Source organism: Leptopilina boulardi, unplaced genomic scaffold, assembly GCF_019393585.1.
Source record: "Leptopilina boulardi isolate dan_hultmark-lab unplaced genomic scaffold, ZJU_Lbou_2.1 LbouV2_125, whole genome shotgun sequence".
Lineage (NCBI taxonomy): Eukaryota > Metazoa > Arthropoda > Insecta > Hymenoptera > Figitidae > Leptopilina > Leptopilina boulardi.
In genome coordinates this window covers 141,549-165,752 of record NW_026137669.1, presented here as the reverse complement: position 1 = coordinate 165,752, position 24,204 = coordinate 141,549, and the positions used below count along the sequence as shown (strand labels likewise).

The following is a 24,204-nucleotide window of genomic DNA, read 5'->3' as shown; positions in this document are numbered from 1 at the left end:
CATACCCCTCTGGCAATATAGTCATACACACTTTAAAAAATCCCTGACCGCCATCTGCCATTATTTTGATAACATAGTTACCAATTAAACTTCGTTTTTCTATTATTTCTTCCAGGATTTTTTCACAATTGCACCAGACTACAGGTCTCTTTTGTTGAACTTTACTTTTATCAACATCAAAGTCTAATATTTCACATTTATAAAAATCTTCCAAAACTTTAGCCTTTTCTGAAATTTGCTTTGAATAATGCGGAGGTATTGATTTTCGACCAGCATTTGCACGAATGAACGTAGCTAATTTTTTCATTTGTTGCCCTGAAGAACCCGAATGAACCTGGTAAGTATGTAAGCTTTCAGATGAAAAAGTGACTGGTTCATCCGATTTTTTGAAATATAGCTCCCTTTTCCGTCCTTTTGTACTTAAAGTCAGTGTATCAAGTTTCTCTCCAGTCAATAATGCGTTATTTTCTTTTTGACGGATAAGCTCGCTGCAAACCTGCTCTTTTTGCTTCTGTGTAAGATTGTTAGTCAAATTTAGTATATTATCTGCCAATTGTCTTTCTGGATGAGAATTCTTTTTACAGGTATGCGAAATGCCCCTTCCGATTTCTTGAAGACATTGACTGCATAATGTTTTGAAAATTTTTTTCTGTTCTTTCGGTATTACTGGTGTTAACTCGGCCACTTTTGAATTTTGCGATCCAAACTGCCCTGTATTTTTTTCAATTTTCAAAGATAAATTCAAGCTTTCCCCAACTTTCAAATTTTTTTTCATATTGATTGATCCTTTATGTCGTCCTGTCAAACAAATATAACATTGACAAATTACATTTTCATCACTCGATCTAGTTTTTTTTGGCAAAAAAATGTCTTCATAATTCGGCATTGTTTTGAAAGGTCTCTGGAAATTATTTTCGCTGTGTTCTGCAAGTATTTTCCGACAATTACAACAAATGCTTAGAGGATATCTAGGATCAGAGACAGAAAATTTAGCATTGATAAATTGCTGTATACGCTTTTCGATATTTTCTGCAATTTTGAAGTAATCAATTTTATTATTCCCGAGACTAATTTTTCTCCTGCATGGTGCACAAATTTTCTTTCTATTCTCTTCATGGTCACAACGATGATCACAAGAATAAGGCATTTTGATTTTTCAAAGTTCACACAATGTCCATCTCACAATTTATTATTAATAATAAGATTTAAAAATATTTCTTGATATAACTATTTAATAAAAAGAACGCACTGAACAAAGAGAAATTTCTATTAAAAATTACTGTGCTTGACATTCGCAAGGAAATGCAAAATGCCTAATTCCAAATTTTTCCGATGTTAACCTACGTATATACATATATGTCGATAACACTGCAAAGATTCGAAAATATCATTTTCTTTTTCTTTCGGATATCAGTACATTCATTTTGATAGGAATTTTTCTTTTGGTACTGATATGATTTAATTTAAACTATAAACGTGAAAACTTTTGACAGTTTGTATAAACAGAAACGCTTTGCAAACACGATATAAAAAAAAAGAAAGTGCAAATACGTACGGGCATACATGCATATATATAAACATGTTAATTATCCAGAATCGTCACATATGTAAAAGAAAAGTTAAGAATTCGAGTTTTCTTTTTATTAAAATTTTTTTCACGGCTTGTATCTAGAAAATAAGGTCCTATAAACACTCATACACAAATAAAACACTTCAAAATATTTTAAAACTTATTTATGATACTTAAAAAACAATTTTTTCTGAAAAAATCCCAAAATGACCCCAATAAAGGGGTAATTTCACCTTACATGAACAGCTACGATTTTCGGGTTGAGTTTTCTTGCTTCAGGGGGTGCTAAGAGACCACCTGGTAACAATGATTTTTTTTGGCATCGTAGGCAAACTTTTTTTTCGTTCCAGACACCTGTGATTTTGCTTACCGTAAAACACCTTTTTTAGAGAAGCCGAGGGAAAATTGTTGCAGAAGTCACAAAAATCAATACTTTTACAAAATTAAAATGTTTGTTTTCACTTTAAAATTAACATAATCCGATACAGAAAATTTCATTCTTATAAATTAACAACTTTCTTTGAAAAATATTCTTAAAAATGGCTATGTTTTTGTCCTCCTGATTAACTATAACCCCTACTAAAAGTTAATTTTTTCATTTTTTATTGTTATTTTTTAAATAAACAAATTTTAAAAGAAAACAGTAAATTAAACAATTATTAAATTAATAACTTCTTTTTAGATATTTAATCAATATTTTGTAATAAGATTCGTACTTAAAGAAACTGCAAAAAAAATTAGTTCATATGAACGTTCAAAACTTTTGGCTTATACCAAATTTAATTTAAATATTGTGTAATATAAACTTCTAAAATGAGAAATTGTTACGATCAAACTCCGTAACCTTTTAAATAATTGTAAAAAACAAATTATCAATTTGTTTTCTAAAAAATTATGCAATTATTTATCAATATCGAAAACATAATTACACAAAACACCTTCAAATGTAAAATTGATAAAAGATAATCTAGTCTGTTTGATTTTTATTCTAATGTGTTAAAATATTAAAATAATTAGATAATATTTTTCGGTTTTCACAATTTGGGCTGAAGGGACTGAAGAACAAAAAAAACAAGGTTGTTTAATACGTTTCTTTGATTTTGACTACAGAATTATTGACCTTCTTTAGAAATATTGAGAAACATATAAGAATGTATATTTCTCAATATAAGGAGTGGTGAATCCAAGTCACTGAACTCGGATCACACCACTACCTAAATTTGCAAGATTGTAGAAATGTACTTAGCAACAACCAAGTGCATTGAACTTGCAGTACGATTTCCCCATCAAAATGTCTTTCAATAAAACGGAGTGACATTGGGAAATCGAGGGAGTTTTAGCCAGGAGTTTTGAACCGGGCCATCGTAGCCGGTGGTTGTAATTCGGCAGTTTCAAGCCGAGAGTTTATCAAGCGTTTTTTTTAATCGGGCAAAGAGCCTGTTTTATTTTAAAGTTCGGCAGTTAGCCGTGAATATAAAGAAAAAGAAGAATCAATACTCTGTGACGGAAATTAGAGGAAAGTTGAAGAAATATTTAAAGAAATTGAGATTTATATATACGAAAATTTAAAGTTCTTTCTCCTAAAATTGTGAGAAGCAAGAATTCCTTCGAAGATTCAGCAAATTGGTTAAAAGCGGTTGGTATACACAGTATACCAACACATACACACAGCTCAGAGTTCGAGTTTCGCAAATATAACAGAATTAGATAAAGTTGTATTAGGGTTTCTTTTTTTGGGGGAAAATATATAATTGTATAAATTTATCTTTGTGTTTCAATTAATTTAAATACATCTGAAGATATCCTCTCCTTCCTTTTGTAAGAATAAGGTTCTCAACCTATTGGTTGAAACAATAGCCAATTAGAGGGGGAATCCACTACCTATTACAATTTTGTCCGAAGGACACGTTAGTTAAAGTTCACGACAATACGTTCGAATTATAGAGATTAAATAGCATAGAATTCTCCAAATTCTACTTTAACAAACTGGTGGCAGCGGTGGGATTCTTTCTCTATATTCTTTTCTAGAGAGGAGAGAAAATTTTCTTTTTTAATTTCATTTTTGAGTAAAGAAAATACATATGGTATACACTATACACACCCATACAAAATTATTGTACTGTGTAAAATTATATGGATACATTGATTTCATGTTTCAAAATACTTTGTCTATCTGTTTCTTCACAGGAAATATGTAAATATCAAAAGTGCGGGTAGTAGATTTTTTAAAGCTTATTTACGTTAAGCTTCAGGGGAACAGTAACCAACCTTGCATCGGCAAGCTCTGGTTTCTCTAATAAACCGCGACCAATTCCTTGACTTAACCTTGCCGGAAGTGGGTAGGCACTTGGGCAAGTGAGAGGATTAAAAAAAAAAAATACATGTATAAATTACAAAAATAATAATCACGGGTTAGCTTACGGGAATAAAATACAAATTTTAAATATCTGCCTTAAATTCAACCCTATAGTTTGGAGTATTTTAACAGAGAATAGAATTTTGGATCGGATAGCATAGGAATAGAATTAAAGAAAAAATATACAAAAGTCCAACAGAATAGATAGACTAAAAAGAGTTTTATTTTTCGAGAATAATATAGACATACATATAAAAAGGAAGGCAGGATAATATTTAAAAAGAAAAAAGAGAGGTTTTAGAATTATACCGTGTTATTAGAAGAGTTTTCTTGGTGAGATAGCAAATTTCATAAAAATTGAGTCATAGTGGGATTAATGAACTCGATGGAAAACAAATACAGAGATTAGATCAAATTTCGCTTAGACAGCAAAGCCAAAAGACGAGCGTTTAGACATATGTAGGAAAGGTCAGGATCATACTATATTCATTTTTTTTTAAATCTCTTCTCTTAATAAAAAGAAAAAAAAGGGGGACAAATTATATTCTTACTTAGGGAATTTCACATTTAAACTAGTTAATTGAAAACATCCCCAAATAAAAAGGAACTATATTTAGAAAAGAGAGTAAGCCATGGAGAACGAAGGTCAAGACCCCCCTCCAGGAAACGAGAGACAAGTTGGACCTGAACAGAGAGGAGCTGGAGCTTTAAACGCGTCAACTTTAGGCGAACTATTTAGAAATCGAAAAAATTTAGGTTACGCTGCAAACCCAACAAATTTAAGGGACATGATGGGGGAAGAACCAGCAGACGGAACACTTTTAGTCCAACAGGCCATAGCACACTCATTGACAATACAACAAGCAGTGAATTGCGTGCCCTACTTTACAGGACAAAACATGCGAGTTCGGGATTTTATTCAAGATGTAGCATTCGCGTCTACCCACTTACCCCTAGCTTGTCAACCCTCTTTCATAACAGGAGTATTAAGTAACTATTAATAAACAGTTCGACACCATACCGCAGCTAATGGACTTACTAAAAGAAAGATTTGCCCCTGGATTACCTTTCCAACATTATTTCGTAGAAATTACAAAACTACGCATGTTTAGAGAGGAGGATATACATGGATTATATGACAGACTCCAAGGATTGGTGAGTGGAGCAAGAGCGGCCGCGCAGTCCAAATATGCAAATGTTGCTGACGCATCAATGGTGATAGTAGAAGACGTAGCTCGACAGCAATTTATTAGAGCACTTCCGGACGAAATTACAAACGTGATAGACGCCAGACGCCCTCAAAGTTTAGAACAAGCTTTCCTCTTCGCAAAACAAACTCAAGAAGAAAGAGGTATAGCTAGTAGACAAGCACATTTCTCATATTATACAAAACACAATTATGATAATAAACAAACAAATAACTACAATAGACAGGAACAATCAAGAGAAACCGGGTGGGGGTCTAGAAATCTAAGAAACCGAGAACTATTCGATGGCAGGAATCACACGCAGAACGTATATGGAAATTCCAACTACCGAGAAAACCGACAGAATGCAACAAATTACACGCAAGGAAGTTGGAGGGAACGACAATCTGGAAGTAATAGAAATTTCGGGAACAATCAGTATAACCAAGGTGGATACAGATCAGGACAAGCGAATGGCAGAACCGATAATTTAAACTGGCAAGAGGTTCGACATACGGACGCACCGATGAACCCTCACAACTCAATGCGTCCAGGAATTTTACGACATCAAGAGAACACAAACTTTACAAATTAAATAAACCATTAAAAGAGTCACCTGTAACGAGATTAAAAGGGAATCATTTATATAATGGGGAAGCAAATTTCTTTATAGATACAGGAGCCGATATCAACGTAATTAAAGTAACCACATTGAAAGGAAGTGCACCTGTCACGACTACAGGTACATTCCATATAACAGGGATTACCCCAGACAAAGTATACACGTTGGGAACCCTTGAAATAGAAATTATGGATAAAAAGCATATTTTTCATGTGGTTGAAGATAGTTTCCCTATAGAAGCCCAAGGAATTTTAGGAAGACCGTTTTTAAGAGAGGAAAGATCTAGTGTAAATTTCTTTTATAACAGCTTGATAACAGCATCCAAACCTACTGAACCTATACCGTTTATTGACCTCGAATCTACTCAAGCTAATGAAGACTTAAAAAAAGAAGTGAAACCCGTACCTAGGACACCCTGCCCCAAGTCAATAAAAACAGTACCAGAATCAAAAAGGGAAATAAAATTAAAACCAAAAATTTTACGTATTAAAGCCAGAAGTAGACAAATCGTGGAAATTCCAGTCGAAAAAACAGATTTGAAGGAAGGGTATTTACAAAAGATAGAAACACAAAAAGGATTATTTTTGGGAGAAGCCTTAGTAACTCAAAAACAAGGAAAATGTAAAATAATGGCCATAAATACCACAGAAAGAGACATCACCGTATCTATTTCCCCACAAGAACTATTGCCTTTTGAAATAGCAAACGATACGGAATCAGAAATTACACATAACGCAAAGATTGCCGAAAGTAGGACTAAAACAATCTTAGATACAATAAAATTATACTATTTAAATCCCGAGGAACATAATTATGTAAGAAAATGGATAAGAATGGGTCAGGACAGATTTTATTTACCAGGGCACAAGCTACCAGTTACCCCATTAGTAAAACATTATATCCCCACTTCAGACGAGAACCCCGTCAAACGCAAGCAGTATAGGCAACCTCCCGAGTACGAAGAAGCAAGAAAAAAGTTAATCAATAAAATGGAAGAAAACGACTTAATAAAACATTCCAAATCCAACTATAATTCACCGGTACTTATAGTACCTAAAAAGGCCGACGCAGATGGTAATAAAAAATGGAGATTAGTAATTGATTTCAGAGCCCTTAACGAAAAGATGGTGGGAGAAAGCTACCCCATACCTTTGATCAATCATATTCTAGAGAGGTTAGGAGGAGCACAATATTTTTCAGTTTTCGATTTAGCGATGGGTTACCATCAAATAGGGACAGCAGAAGAGGACCAACATAAAACAGCATTTTCCTGCGGTAGAGGGCATTATCAATATAAAAGAATGCCGATGGGAATAAAAAACGCTGCTTCTACATTTCAAAGACTCATGGACAGTGTTCTATCAGGATTACAAGGAGCCGAGTTATTTGTTTACCTAGATGATATAATCCTATTTTCTAACACTCTCGAAGAACATGACAAAACAATAACTCGATTATTTGAACGACTTAGAAAAGCCAAATTAGCATTACAACCCGAAAAATGCGAATTTTTACGAAAGGAAGTGGCCTATTTAGGACACATTGTAAGTGCAGAGGGAGTCAAAGCAGACCCTAAGAAAATAGAGGCTATACAGGCTTTTCCCACCCCACGAAAACTGAAAGCAGTCAAAGGATTTTTGGGTATAACTGGTTATTATAGAAGATTCATAAAAGATTACGCTAAAATCGCAAAACCACTATATAGTCTATTAAAAAAATTCAAATGGGACACTGAAGAAAAACGAAGTTTCAAAAAACTTAAAAAAGCCTTGTGCGAAAACCCCATTTTGTTGCACCCAGATTTTAAAAACATATTTAGAGTTACTACAGATGCCTCAGAACATGCAGTTAGTGCTGTACTCACACAAGATAAAGATGGAATAGATTTGCCAATAGCCTATTTTTCAAAAACTCTTATTGGCGCAGAAGTAAATTATGATCCCACGGAAAAAGAGTGTCTTGCAGTGATACAAGCCTTAGAACATTTCAGACCATTTTTATACGGTACGAAATTTATATTATCATGCGATCATGAACCTTTAAAAATTATTAACAACGCGAACAAACCAACCACAAGAATGACAAAATGGTTATTAAGATTGCAAGACTATCAATACGAGTTTGTATGTAAACCCGGAAAAATAAACCGTTGGTTACCAACATTATCGGAAAATCCCGTAGGAAAAATAGAAAGTGAAACAGAAGAGAATGAAACTACAGATACAGATTCTAATGAAAGGCTGACTCCAGAAAATACAGAAGACGAAGAAGAAAAACCGAAAATGAAGGAAAACAGAACATTCCCTATAAGTAGCGCCGCAAGAAAATACAATCCTATGAGAAATAGATCAAAATCAGATTCAACGTTAAAAGGTAATAAGATTGAGAAAAGAAAAAAAGGAAGACCCCCCGGAAAAACGGAACCAAAAATGACGACAATAGATACAGATGATCGTCCAATTGCTACAAGACTCAGAAGTCAAATTCCAAAATCTACAGTAACAAATTACGAGGCGGAAAAATTAAATGACAAACAGTGTGAAGAAGTAGAAATTGAATCGAGTTCAGACGAAGAGAGGACAGAGCCTCCGGAACTGATTCCTATATTAAGAAAACAATATAGTGTGCTACCCTCATTAGTTGATGGACCATCTACCTCGAGAGATTATTCATCAGAAAGTGACGAGGAACCGATAGAGAGAGAAAAGAAGAGAGAAGAGATAGAAGAAAATAAAATAGTCATACAAGTTGACCCTCCTGTAAATAGCTCCGACAGTGAAGAAGAAGTTTTTCAGGAAGCTGTAGAAACGGAAACTGAAAATCCCATAAATGAAAATTCAGAAAATAACCTATTAGATACAATGAAGGAAGATACTCTACAACCGGAAGGTGTAAACCAAGATACATTAGAAGGTATATTGGAATCCATAAGAAGATTCGACAATTCAATGGCAGAACATCAATCGTATTTCTGGGATAACCAAATGTTCGAAAAAGAGACGGAAATTGAAAACTCACAAGAAATTCTCACTACAGAAGACAAAATGGACGAAGAACCAAAGGACATCGAAGAGATCATGGAAGAATTACGAGATATAGCACAAAATCTCCCAAAACTTAATACTGTAAAACAAACCGGGGAAGAACAATTAAGGGAAGAAAAGAAAAGAAAATCCGTAACCTTCGACACCCCTTTACGGCTCGAATTACCTAAAGCTCGATCAACCCCTTACTTAAAAGAAACCATTACAGAAGAATCAGACACTGAAGAAGAAGTAGAGAACAAAAAGAAACGTTTAATTCCAAGAAGATTAACGGAGACAGAAATAAATAAAACAACAGAAAAAACCCCACCCCATATGAAATTAGGATTAGGATTCAACATGCCGTACGTTGAAGAAAATTATCAAAAAATGAAAAATTCTTTGGATTCGACCACAGAAAGAACGTTAAATAGATTAGAGGTGTTACAATATAGTCGAGAATCGATCACTGCAACAAGGGATAATTATGTACATTTTATGTCATCAGACTTAGAACCAAATGAATCAACATCCAAATTAATGATCGCCATAGGAGCAATAGACTTGTTAGAAATGAAATCCAAAAAGCCTCAAAAAGGGCAAATATTAGTGACCAATTTTGGGAAAAACAAAGTGTATACTGTAATAGTTTCTAAAAAATATGATGACATAGTAGAAAAAGATGATTTAACAAACGCCCTTAATAATTTGAAAAATACACTTGTTAAAGACGAAATTAAACAAATACGAATACCAAGATTTGTAGAAATATTAGAGGAATCAAATTTCGACTGGGTAGAAGAATTAGTGAAGACCTTTCTGAAACAAGATATTAGGATAGCTATATGTTACGGAAAAACGATAATACCCCCAGAAGAAAATAGGGCACAAATCATCGCAAATTATCATGATAGCTTAATTGCAGGACATAAAGGAGTGAATAAAACATATAGAAGAATAAGAGAAAAATTCACATGGCCAGGCTTAAGACAAGAAATAACAGAGTACATTAGAAAATGCAGAAGTTGTGCCGAGAAGAAAATAGTACGAACAAAAAATAAGGAACCCATGGTGATAACTGACACACCATTGGACGTATGGGATAAAGTTTCCCTAGACACAGTGGGAAAACTTCCAACTACTACTAACGGGAATTGCCATATTTTAACGATGCAAGACCAACTCAGTAAATACTGCATTTTTGTAGCTATACCCGATATTAATGCCACGACGATAGCAAATGCGATAGCGACGCATTTAATTTCTTTATATGGAGCACCTAAATGCATATTAACAGACAATGGAAGATCTTTCACAAGTAAATTATTAAGAAAACTCGCAAAATTATTCAGAACAGCCCAGGTTACTACCACAGCATATAGGCCTCAAACGAACGGAGCGTTAGAACGCAGCCATGCCGTGCTAGCTGAATTTATTAGACATTACGCAGAAACGTTTGATGACTGGGACAGATTGTTACCCTACGCCATGTTCGCCTATAATACTTCGGTACATGAAGCCACAAAATTCACGCCCTATGAAGTAGTTTTCGGAAAAATAGCTAGAACTCCTAACATTTTTCCCACAGAAAAAGAAATGCATACATATGAAACTTATTTGAGAGAATTAGTAACACGACTCATCGAGATTCGAAAAATAGTAGCCAGGAATCTGATCCAGTCGAAAGAAAAAATTAAAGAAAAATTTGACAACAAATCAAGACCATTAAATATAAAAATAGGAGATTTAGTAGATGTGAAAGAAGAGGTAAGAGCAGGAAAATTCACACCTTATTACCATGGGCCTCACGAAGTGGTAGGAATTACGGAAAAGAATAATTTGGTATTAAGCGATGCAGAGAAGAAGAGATTTCGTAAACACAAAGATCAGGTCAAAAAGGCATACTCTTGACATAATGACAAAAACGGCTTGAAATTAGATGAAGAAGGCTATGTACACGCATATACTGATGGAGCTTGTAAAGCAAATGGAAAACCAAACGCTCAAGCCGGAATAGGAATCTGGTTCAACCAAGATCACCCCTTAAATATCAGCGCAAAAGCTTGTAATAGGCAAACTAATAATAGTGCGGAAATAGAAGCCATACAGAAAACTATCGAAATTCTTAAGAAACGTAAATATAGAAAAATTCGAATACATACAGACTCTAAGTTTGTAGTAGATGGGATAAAAGAATGGGTACCAAAATGGGAAAATAATGGCTGGAAGACAAGCCGAAAACGAGAAGTAATCAGTAAAAAGGACTTTGTAAAAATGAAAAATAGCATAGAAAACCTAGAAATAGAATTAATTTACGAACCAGGGCATAGCGGTATTTTAGGAAATGAAGAAGCAGATAGATTAGCAAAATTAGCAATAGAAACTAACCCATAAACATACAAAAATAAAAAAAAAATTTAAATCTATTGTTCAATTTAATTTACAGAATAAATAAAATGAACAACTACCTAAAAATAGGCATTGTATTGCTAGAATTGGCTGGACAAATAAAAACAAACGATGATGATGCTACTATCAAAATAACACCCATGAATAAAAACACAGGACTTTTTTATGAATTGATGCCAAATTTACAGCGTGTAACAGGGACATGGAGAACAATAATACTATTAGACACTGATACATTCAAAACACACCTACCAAACTTAGAAACGGAATACAAAAAAATGGAACCACTTTGTGAAAAATCAATGGGAATAAGTTGCGAAGACTTTCTAGAATATCAAACGTTGAACAAGAAAATTTCAGTTGACAAATTACTCCAAGAACAATTAATAAACGTCATGACAGAACTAAAACAACAAACTTCAGCGAACCAAATGACTTCGTTCTCAAACAGAAAAAAACGAAACGTACCACTACTAGGATTTATAGGAAAAATCGCAGGACCCATCGTAGGAGTATTAACTTACGACGACGGAGAAAAATATGAACAACTATTCACAGAACTAAACGAAGCCCAAAAGAATATATCACATCTAGTAGGAGAACAAACGCATTTGGTGCGCGCAGAATTGCAGAATTTGTACGACATAGCACAACAACAACATAACAGATCCGAAGAAGAAAGAAAGAAATTATATGAATTAGAAGAAAGTATATTCCGTGTAGGATCCAAAATAGGCACAACTGACTTTATATTACAACTACAAAAAACGGCTCGAAAATGGAACGAACAAATAGAAACCTTTAAACACGGTTTAGAAGAAACTCTGAATGTCATATACAAAGTTATGGAAGGAAAACTACATCCCAAATTATTAAACAACCAACAAATAAAAACAATAGCAACGGAAGCACACAAATATTTGGAAAATCAAGAATACCCTATGCACATAGACAACCTAAATGTAGCAACAATAGCTGAAATTTCCAAAGTAAGTTTATTAATAAAAGATGAAAATCTTATGGTAACGTTAGACATTCCACTTCTAGAAAAAGAAAAATACCTACTATATAAAATGCATGAGCTACCAGTTCTATAAACAATGGGCCCAACCATGAACAGAGCTTATATCACACCTCACACTAAATATATTGCAACTAGTATCGAAGGAAGACATTATTTTTACCTAAAAGAAGAGGAACTAAATACCTGTCAATCAATTGAAAGAAAATACATATGTTATCCTACACAAGGAATATATGACATAATTTTAGACCCAGTTGCGAGTCAGAGTTATTGAGAGAACCGAACAATAATACCCTGAGGAGTTGTGAAATAAGGATCACCAACAATCAACAACCACTTTGGGAGCCCATAATAACAACCGGAAGTTGGTTATATTCATTAACAACAGAAGAAACAGCTTACTTAATTTGCCCTAAGCAAAAGGTGAGAACATTTCAACTAAAAGGAATAGGAATAATAAAATTATCGAGTAAATGTAATTTAAAAACCGACACCATAAGATTACCCACGCTACAAATCATAAATAACCCTAAGGAATATATTTATACACCAAAAATAGAATTGAAATTAGAAGAAATATCACCCATTTTAAAAACGGCTAAACCACGGGAAGAAACTATAACACCTAATGATGTTCGCCCTATTTGGAGAAAAACAGAAACAGATGAGAAATTACAAGATATAGAAAAAGAACTAAAAACACAAAGCTTGCACACGCTCAGTAAACAGAAACAATATCAATACACTAACTCGATAATAGGAATACTAGCAACCATCCTTCTAATCGTAATATTTTACCTAACAATAAAATACTGCACAAAACACAACGTGAAAGTCATATGCTGTAAAAACAAAAAAAGAAAGAACAACGAAGCAGAATCACTACACATATATGCTACCCCTTCTCACGCAGTACAAAAGAAAATCGACAGCATAAGTATGAGAGACTTAACAAAAAAACAAGAAGAATGTTCACCCCCTTTGACCAAGAAACGAGAAATATTCCTACTAAGTGAACATGAGAAAGAAGTTGAACCGACAACCAGCAATATGCCACAAACGGAAAAAAGAGAACGAGAAAACCTAAGCCCTATTTTTCAGTCTAAGAAAGCACCAAAAATCAGATATATCGATGTGGCCTAAATTCAAGAATAAAGAGGGAAGACACATAACTGGATCCACAACCTATACATATATATATGTACATATTGAACGCTTCAAACTGAATATAACATTTTTTTGGGAAACATTAACTAAACAAAAATATATACAAAAGAAAAAACTACAAAAAACTAAAATACGAATAACAAAAACGGGAGACAACAATCTATAAAAAAAAACTCTCTTTCACTCGTTCTTAATAATTGTGAAATCCTCCTTTTTAGGATAACATTCGAACACGTTGAGACCATGAAAGTACCGGAAAGCCAAAATAATTCCATAAAAGCCAATCCATATCCAGACATCGAAATGTACCACCACAGTTCACTGTAATATATCGATAATAATAAACAAAGGGGAAACATAACAGTATGTATATGTAAACAAATGATAACTAACAAAAGAGAATAAATAACAATAAAATGGGGAACAAAATTTTAGTATTAACACGTAATATAGTATAAAGTAAAACAAAAATATAACAAACATATAATTATATAAATAAACTATATAAATATAACTATATAAATAAACAAAAATATATCTGATAATTACAAAAATGAAATAATAGTATTAAATAAAAAAAATAAAGAATTAACTAAAAGGTCAATTTAATATTTATAAAAAAAAAAATTTTTTTTTTAAAACACAGATATTTATAATAAGTTATTAAGTATTAATAATAAACTAAATGTTAGGAAAACATTTTTTTTTAAACATAAAAAAAAGGGAACATTACTCAGATCTTACCTTAAAAAGAAGAACAGAACACTAATAAAAAATAAAAATCTACAAAAAAATTAAAAAAAAAAAATTTTTTTTACACATATATATAAAAAAATGTTGTGTATAAATATACAAAATATATTCAACGACGAACATCTAAAACAAACAAAAGAAGAGGAAATATTAACCAACTGTACAAAATATAAATAAAAACATAATTAATAATACTAACCAAATCCTAGGGTATGAACCGTCCCCACCATACATCCAGTAATATCCATATTGTGCACGATTACCCCCTACCCACCCCGACTCCTCAACCAAGGCCAAAAACAATCCTGTGATTGACAGGAGCAGGTGCTAAAAAAAAATTTAATAAATAAATAAAACTTATATAAGGAGCATAAATACTAAATAAATTTAATAAAAACCAACCTATAGAAGCACTTGAAGGCATACACACCGGCAAAACACGAAATACCCCAGAAGACGAGGGAAAGGTACCAATTACTGAGAAAAAAAAAGTAAAGTCAATTCACAGAAGGGGAGGTAAATAGAGAATATTTAGATAATAATTCTCACAAAAAATATATTTTAAATCATTCCAATACCAAAGATTTCATAAATTTTTACTATTTTTTTCTACAAGCGTAATTCTTACAAAAACCCGATTAATCCTTTATTAAAATCCTTAGATAAAATTAAGAAAATGAAACCTATTTTAAATTTAAAAAAAAATAATAATATTAATAACGATTTTTGTTTAACAATAAAATTCAAATAAATTATTACAATATACAAACAAAACAAAACCCACAAAATTAATTTTCCTACAAATAAAGAAAATATATATAGGGGACGAACTATATTACCTACCCTTACAGCCATAAAAAGAGGTTATACATGGAACACAAATATTACGCCCCTGAGGAACAGGAATTTGAAATTGGACCCGACACATAAACCTAGACCTACACCTTCAATAAATTTTCAAAATATTACCTAACAGAATAAAAAAAAACAAGAACAAAACGTAATGCAAATAAAAAGTTTAAAGAATTAATTATCAACACAATTACAGAAAAAACACAAACTCACACTTTATTAAAGTCTCCAATACCTTGAATTAATCACAAAAATTACACAAAAAATAAGAAACTTATAACATTATTATTTTACACTCATTACTATAAATACCTATAATATTTTTTTTTGTAAAAAAAAAACAATACTAAATATTACAATTACTTCAAAGTAATTTTTAACCTCACACCACACGCAGCACTCTATAATGACCACGAACAACTAACGAAACATAGGTGATACGAAACAGCGCGGGGCGAGAGGGAAATATGAAACCATTTACTCATAAGATGCAGTCTCCAAACGTCAGCATAATCGACCACCACTCTTACGGTATACTAAACAACAAAAGCAACAAAAAAAAAACTTCTAAAATCACCACTAAAATTTGTATTTTTTTCTTACTTTATTTCTTTAACACAAAAATCAATACTTACCTGTCATCCTCAAAAACAGAAAGCTCCATAATAAATTAATAAATAATTCAACAAAAGAACAATTCAAAACCCCAAGAAAATACAGAACAACGCATTATCTTAAGTTAAATAAAAAAAAAGAGATTAATAAAAAATGACATCAACAAGAAGAATTTGACACCCCAACTTCCCTAGAAAAGAAAGCAGAATAAGGAATAAATATTTTTTTTCTCTCTTCAATTTTTTTTAAATTCATTTATTGTTTTTTTTCTTTCTTCTTTCCTTTTTTTCTCCCTCTCCTTTTCTCCCATTACAATATATCTATCACGTCAAATATGATACTAAATCTATGTCTCCACCCAAAAATGCTTTAAAACAATACGCCAACGCTGAAACAAAAAAACACAGTTTATGTACAAAACAAAGGTAAATTAAAAAAAAAAATAACTCAAAATTTTACAAAAACCAATTTAAAAAAAAACACAAACTTACAATTTCCCAATCGGAACTGACCAACTCCACCTCATCCCAAGTACATTGATATCGCTGCACCCAAACTAGTTCCAAGGCTTCGTTCTGCATCCTATACCCACTAGCGGGAGGTACAAAAGGCAACTGGCGTCTAGGGCTATAATAGTAAATAACATTTTTTTAAAAAAAATAAGATATAACAAAATATATGAGCATATAAATATTACAATTAATATAAAATTTTTTTTTTCTAATAAAACCAAAAGAGTAATAAAATAAAACAATTCTTAACTCACTACACATAAACATTTACGCCTAGACAACCCTCTATCACCTCCACAGGCTCCTCTTCCGGCACAGCCACGACAGTGGGAAAAACGAAACCCTCAAAATCCCAATAGCCACGTACTTCATAAACCTTACGCCCCCAGTTCCAGCGGTACTCTTGGACCCAGCGAGAACACACACCAAACGACTCGAAATCAGTGGAATCCTTTAGACACACCCAACGATGCCCATTGCCAGTACGGCTAGGAGCATCTTCCCACTTTGGAAAGGCCAAAACAACCCTAAAAAAAAAAAAAAGAAATAGAAGAATATTTATTAAACACTAAAAACAATAGTTTAAAATTTTAAAAAAAAATAAAAAGAAAAAAAAACGGAAAAGGAATTTCACTATATTTACCCTCGTTTCCCAATTCGATTCGCAAGACGCTGCCTTTCAATGAGCTCCTCCCTTTTCCTCAAAAGGAACATCTCAACGTTAAAACCATCCTTACTGACGTATTCCAACGACATTTTTAGGACAGAGAAATCGAAACAATTTCCAGACATCATGTTATACACTTCACAAAAATTAACAACCGAACAATTCAACACACGAACGAGAACTAATGAATACCGAAATCAAAAGTCCCATAAGAAGTAAAAAAAAAATCATAAATCAGCAACTCATACCGTGAGAAGCAAACAAAAGGAAATATCAAATAAAATATGACAAAGACACTCAATTTACGCAGACAAATGATCTTTTACTCAGTATTCCATTACTTGCTAAATGAACAATTTCTGTATTGACTGTCTTCAAAAAGCAACGATTAACAATCCACATATTTTTTTTCTTTATCACACAAAATAGAAGCTGTCAAGGGACGACAGTTCAAATAAAAGGGGGGCAGTAACAACAATTATGTCGTCACATTCATATATTTAAAAAAAAAGAAAAACTGAAAATATTAACAATTTTTACAAGTCACTCATTTGTTTTGATTTTTTTTTTATAAAATTATACAAAATTTTATGAATTTAAAGAAAAAATAATAAAAGAAAAAAATAGTAAAATAAAAAGCATAATTATATATATTTTTTCCTTTCCTTTTTATATCTTACACGAGCTACCGGTAAATCATCAAGTTACATTCCGACCTTACATTTACCTTGACGTTATACTGACACAAAAAGCCCAAATTTGCAAACGCAGCAAATCAAAACAAAACGAATAGTTTTTTTGACACATCGCATTTTTTTATTATTACTTTATTTTATTTAATAAAAAGTGGAATTTTAGTTTTTTTGGTTTGCTGTTTCTTTGTTTTTCTCTTCTAATAAATACTTACCTTACAGAGAACCAGTTATGTAAAAAAAAAAATAATAAAATGGACACAAATTGTAAAACTCGAAGGAGTTATCTATCACAACTTACGCGGAAGATACACCTGGACCACAACATAAACAACACGCACATTTCTAGCAGCTGACAAGGGACGTCAGCCTAATAAAAGGGGGGCATTTGTTACGATCAAACTCCGTAACCTTTTAAATAATTGTAAAAAACAAATTATCAATTTGTTTTCTAAAAAATTATGCAATTATTTATCAATATCGAAAACATAATTACACAAAACACCTTCAAATGTAAAATTGATAAAAGATAATCTAGTCTGTTTGATTTTTATTCTAATGTGTTAAAATATTAAAATAATTAGATAATATTTTTCGGTTTTCACAATTTGGGCTGAAGGGACTGAAGAACAAAAAAAACAAGGTTGTTTAATACGTTTCTTTGATTTTGACTACAGAATTATTGACCTTCTTTAGAAATATTGAGAAACATATAAGAATGTATATTTCTCAATATAAGGAGTGGTGAATCCAAGTCACTGAACTCGGATCACACCACTACCTAAATTTGCAAGATTGTAGAAATGTACTTAGCAACAACCAAGTGCATTGAACTTGCAGTACGATTTCCCCATCAAAATGTCTTTCAATAAAACGGAGTGACATTGGGAAATCGAGGCAGTTTTAGCCAGGAGTTTTGAACCGGGCCATCGTAGCCGGTGGTTGTAATTCGGCAGTTTCAAGCCGAGAGTTTATCAAGCGTTTTTTTTAATCGGGCAAAGAGCCTGTTTTATTTTAAAGTTCGGCAGTTAGCCGTGAATATAAAGAAAAAGAAGAATCAATACTCTGTGGTGGAAATTAGAGGAAAGTTTAAGAAATATTTAAAGAAATTGAGATTTATATATACGAAAATTTAAAGTTCTTTCTCCTAAAATTGTGAGAAGCAAGAATTCCTTCGAAGATTCAGCAAATTGGTTAAAAGCGAAAAGAAAAGCATATCACTTGTGAGTATTTCATAGCATCTCACCTTACACACACAGTATACCAACACATACACACAGCTCAGAGTTCGAGTTTCGCAAATATAACAGAATTAGATAAAGTTGTATTAGGGTTTCTTTTTTTGGGGGAAAATATATAATTGTATAAATTTATCTTTGTGTTTCAATTAATTTAAATACATCTGAAGATATCCTCTCCTTCCTTTTGTAAGAATAAGGTTCTCAACCTATTGGTTGAAACAATAGCCAATTAGAGGGGGAATCCACTACCTATTACAATTTTGTCCGAAGGACACGTTAGTTAAAGTTCACGACAATACGTTCGAATTATAGAGATTAAATAGCATAGAATTCTCCAAATTCTACTTTAACAGAAATGTACAATAAAAGAATAATGTAATACAATAAAACACTGCGAGTTGCGCGCGCACTCTCCCTCTCTTTTCAACAACTTTGCGTGCGCATTATTTTAATAGAGTGGGGGTACAGAGTTTACATTAAAGGGGAGTTGCCTGCGCAGTTTTCAAGTGGGGGTAATATAGAATGGGAGTTGAGGAAGAGTGGGGTTGCAGAGTTAAAATGCGTGTTCCAGTTCCAGAGAGATCATTTCTGTCCTAGATTCCCAACATCAGCAGCAGCAGCACCAGCAGCACCAGCAGTAGCAGCATCAGCACTAGCAGCAGCAGCAGTAGAGACATTTTTTCGGTATGTATTAAATCCTTTTTTTTCTTTAAATCCTTTTTTTATTCTATTTTATTATTTTTAATTTTATTTTTTGCTTACAGATATAAAAAAAACTATGGATTAAAAAAACTCAACGCTGTTGGCCGCATGGAAAGCTTCCTACCTACCAAACCGCTAGCTGAATTGACTCCAAATGGGTTGTATGCAGTGACTAAGATAAAGCGAGTGCAGACCAAAGTCGGAGTCAGGATTGTAGCAGACTTGGATGCTGCTTTCACAACATTCCTGTCAGCAAGGTTTGCTCGGCTGTTTGAAGCTGAACCTACTTCCTATACGATGATGGAAGAAGCCGCGCAGTTTCAAACATTGCAATTAAAATATCTCGGTGGAAAATTTAATGAAATTCAATTTGAATATAAATAATATTAAATATTATTAAAATATATATAAAAAAATTGTAATAGAAAAAAATGTAAATATATATTCAAAAATGTGAGAGAAAATAAATTTATAAATTTTTACTTTAAAAAATTGTTTTTCTTATTTTGCCTTCATTATTAGTCTTGATACTAAGGGCATAGGTTGAACAACAATAAAAAGATATTAATTTTTTAATACTATTATATTTATTTATTCAAAAATAGATTAAATTTATAATATTAGAGATTCAGAAGTTTCATAAAAAGATTTTAAAGTAGTATAAGTACAATCCACTTCATCGACGCCATCTGAAAAATTTCTCAATTCATTCGATACATTTAGAAACCAATTTCAAAGAATCATAACAATGTTTACAGCACAATGGTTAGTTTGTGTAATATGATGCGTACATGTAGTTAACAACGATTCAGTTTTAATATTTTTAATCGCTGGACAGTCTAAATCTTCTAAATTTTGTACATTTAACAAATATTTTTCACTGTTCAGGTAGTGAATTCCAAGCACATGGAGGTTCATAGAGGTAAACTCGAGGTTGAGCATCAGCTTCAAGAGTAAGTATAGCAAACTCTTTGAAAATGAAATCGTTGCAGGGTTTCTTGAAGCCTTGAACGTCAACGATGAACTCCATCTTGGAATAGAAATAAATTTCTATCCCAGGAACGTGAGTTATATACCTCTCAGTTCAACCCCTCCCCACTACATTCATTTTACCCCCTCCATTGCTTTACAGTTTTTTAACTATACCGCTGATTGGTTTATACTGTCACGGTGAGCTTCGTTTTGGTTCAACCTAAACTGCATGACCCTTCTCAGGTTTTTTTTATATCAATTCGGTGATGCCTCACGATCATTTTAAGACGAAAATTAAAATAATCGTTGGAGGGAAACTCAAATTATATTGATTTTTAAATTTTTTTTCTAGATTATTGAAGATATTTTCATTAAAATACCGTTTGGTAAAATACTTATTGCTTCAAAAGCTACAATTTAACATAAAAATAGATTATATATAATAATTAAACCATTTTGATACATAGAATTAAGAAACTGTTTAAAAATAGTCGAAAAAACTGAAATTTTTCTAATTTTTTAAACTTTACTCCTGTATTTAACGTTATTTCAATAAAGTCATGTAGAAGTGAATTAAAGTACATAAAATTTCCTGTAAATCAAAAAAAAACTCTTCTATCTATTATTGTTACAAAAATATGGTCATTTGAATTTTAAATTTAATGGATAAATAGTTAAAATTTACCATTAGGTCTAGATTATTTGGTAAAATTGTTTTCGCAGAACCTCATCTCAATTCCATAATTAAATCGCGCTCTTTGTGAATACAACGGCCTTCACGCATTTTAAAAATATCGTTGTTGTTACCAAATATTTGTACCTTACCATTTACTTTTTAAAAAAGTAAATATTTTAAATATGATTATGTTGCATTTTTCAAAATAAACGGATTTTTAAAAACTACTCAAATCTCTCTTATAGAAATAGACATTCTTTAAACCAATGTAACTTTCGATGTAAGTGATATAAATCAGTTTTTTCAATTTGAAACTGTTCAAGATTAAACCTTCTTATACGTATTATATTCTGGAATTGAGATGAGGTTCTGCGAAAACAATTTTACCAAATAATCTAGACCTAATGGTAAATTTTAACTATTTATCCATTAAATTTAAAATTCAAATGACCATATTTTTGTAACAATAATAGATAAAAGAGTTTTTTTTTGATTTACAGGAAATTTTATGTACTTTAATTCACTTCTACATGACTTTATTGAAATAACGTTAAGTAAAGGAGTAAAGTTTAAAAAATTAGAAAAATTTCAGTTTTTTCGACTATTTTTAAACATTTTCTTAATTCTATGTATCAAAATGGTTTAATTATTATATATAATCTATTTTTATGTTAAATTGTAGCTTTTGAAGCAATAAGTATTTTACCAAACGGTATTTTAATGAAAATATCTTCAATAACCTAGAAAAAAATTTAAAAATCAATATAATTTGAGTTTCCCTCCAACGATTATTTTAATTTTCGTCTTAAAATGATCGTGAGGCATCACCGAATTGATATAAAAAAAAACCTGAGAAGGGTCATGCAGTTTAGGTTGAACCTAAACGAAGCTCACCGTGCTGTACAATGCGATCATGTATGATGAGGCAATAAGCAGTTGTTTCAGCAGGTATATTATTTCTAGCTTCAAATTCCAAACGTACATCAACTGATATCATAAACAATAGAATATTGATTTTGATTAAAATTTAAATTTCCATAAGGATATGATTGTGAATTTAAAAAGATTATTACATTTATAATGTCGCAGTGATCAAAATAACTGCCAGACTTTTTACGTTTATCTTTTCTTCCTGTTTGGAATCGAACAATTACATATCGAGGCTTCTCTAATTGTGTTGACGATTTTATTTGACACATGACTCTTGTACTTGATGGAATTAAAGGATATTCAAACATTTCCCACGATCGAAAACTCATTAAAATAAGTGGATCTTTTTCGATAAATTTCAATAATTTGATTTTATTATTATCAGATGGTAAAACATATGGCACTAACCATTCCACTTTATTAATTTGCACTTTGAACTGTTCATCTGCACCTTTGCCCATTTGAATAATAGAATTAAAATCACTACGTGCTCTTATTAAAATCAGTTCATGTTTAGCATTCACAACAATTTTTTTATAATCTTCATCAAAACCAAAAATCATACCAAGTGGTATTGATATATCAAAATATCCATCTTGTAATGCCATTCTTGTATTCAATTCCACATTCAAAACTCCTGCATTTTCAGCGCGGTTAAGTTGAGGTGGTGTTAAAGAAACCAAGCTTTTCATAGTAGTTGTATGTCCAACATACTTACAACGGTCAATCTCAATACCATTCAATTCATAACGAATTTCATCAAACCAATAGGCTATCGCATTGTTAATGAAATGAATATTTTGTGTGGCATCAGTTCCATCAGCATTAGTCAACCTTCTAAAAATATGTAATACACTATTGCTTGGTAAAATAGATAAATCTTGATTTTGTACAATAATGCGAATTTCATCACTATTGTTAAACGATGAGGATGCATATGGTTGATGACTGTGAATCTCATAATTAGCTATGGATTCATCAAAATTCACTGATGCTGGAATGCTGAGAATCTCCTCCATTTTTCTTATAACAACGACACAAAATAAACAAGAAAAAATTTTCTCCTCTTCTCTTCTTTCTCTTCCTTAGTTTTGATTTCTGACTCGTAGACCTAGCTGCTTCAGGAATTGTCGACTCTGAGGTGTTAACACCTTGCGAGCTGTTTTCAAACTGATCTTCGATGGACATGGTGTTTGAGTTTTATAACTACTTCCAACTTTTCGATTATAAACAATACCCATTACATTGATTTAATATGTAAACGGATTGTTATTGTCTCTCCTCTAAAATTAACCAAAATACCGTTCTGATCTACTATACGCAGCTGAATGTTATGTATTGTCCTTACGGCGACTGGAAGGTAAATGATGTGTGCTGGAACTTCTACAATCTTATATCCCGATGGAACAGTGGGGAAAAATTCATGTATAGTGTGAACTTTTTCACTATTTATATACGCTCCAGTGGTAATATTACATTCAATGCGTAGAGCATTCACTTTCAATATTTTTACAGGTAAATCAGAGGAATGTTTTACATTCGGTGGTAGTTTGCGAGCAGTGAATCCCAATAAACTAGCAACAGAATCTTCAGGAGTAAAGTCAATCCAAAGATTTGATTTAATATAGCATCGTAATGTACTATTATTGCACTCTATTGTCAAATAATTTTTGTCTGTTATTTGACGTTTTAAATATGCTTCTATATCTTTAATTTCATAACTACCAGTAGGTATAGTAATCTCAATATTGTTTATATAAAATTTGTTGCAATTTTCATCAATGTTAGGAATTGAGTTATATGTAAATAAATCAACAAGTCCAAGTGTATAATTTTTATTAGGTGAAAGTTTAATAGGTGGGAAGTATGAAGCCTCCAGAACTGAAGACTTTCCCGTTAACGTTAAAGTAAAAGAGTCATTCATGTTGGACATCTACTTTTATACTAAAGGTTATAATTATTTACATATTCTTATATAGATTAAAACTGTTCTTAACGTTAAGTTGCTTACATAAGAATTTAAGACATAAATGACCACATATAAATGTATCAAAATTTTGATATCTCTCATGATTATATTTTATATAGCTACCAACACCTAGGTAAACAATGAGATCCAATGGTGGTGAAAGATTTCCAAAACTATCAAAATATTCAGTTTCATTGTTTATCTTTTTATATGCTACCCAATGTGTTCCAGGACCTTCTTTATTATTAAGATTAATTATGGCTGA

At 32.0% G+C, this 24,204-nt stretch overlaps 1 protein-coding gene across 1 annotated transcript; it reads right to left on the bottom strand.

The window, feature by feature from the left end:
- Window positions 1–21,908: 21,908 nt before the first annotated feature.
- On the bottom strand, window positions 21,909–22,989 carry LOC127291132 (uncharacterized). Its single transcript, XM_051320056.1, has 2 exons — window positions 22,158–22,989; window positions 21,909–22,027 (listed from the first exon to the last, which is right to left on the bottom strand). Exons 1-2 carry the CDS (start codon window positions 22,987–22,989, stop codon window positions 21,909–21,911), a joined length of 951 nt encoding a protein of 316 aa, XP_051176013.1.
- Between the last annotated feature and the right edge of the window lie 1,215 nt (window positions 22,990–24,204).

What these genes read in the sequence shown, in the direction of transcription:
- LOC127291132 (XM_051320056.1), bottom strand. Translation starts at nt 22,989, where the DNA reads ATGGAGGAGATTCTCAGCATTCCAGCATCAGTGAATTTTGATGAATCC. An exon ending in AACAGGAAGAAAAGATAAAC is followed by an intron (nt 22,028 to 22,157) that starts GTAAAAAGTCTG and finishes TTATGATATCAG; the next exon opens with TTGATGTACGTTTGGAATTT.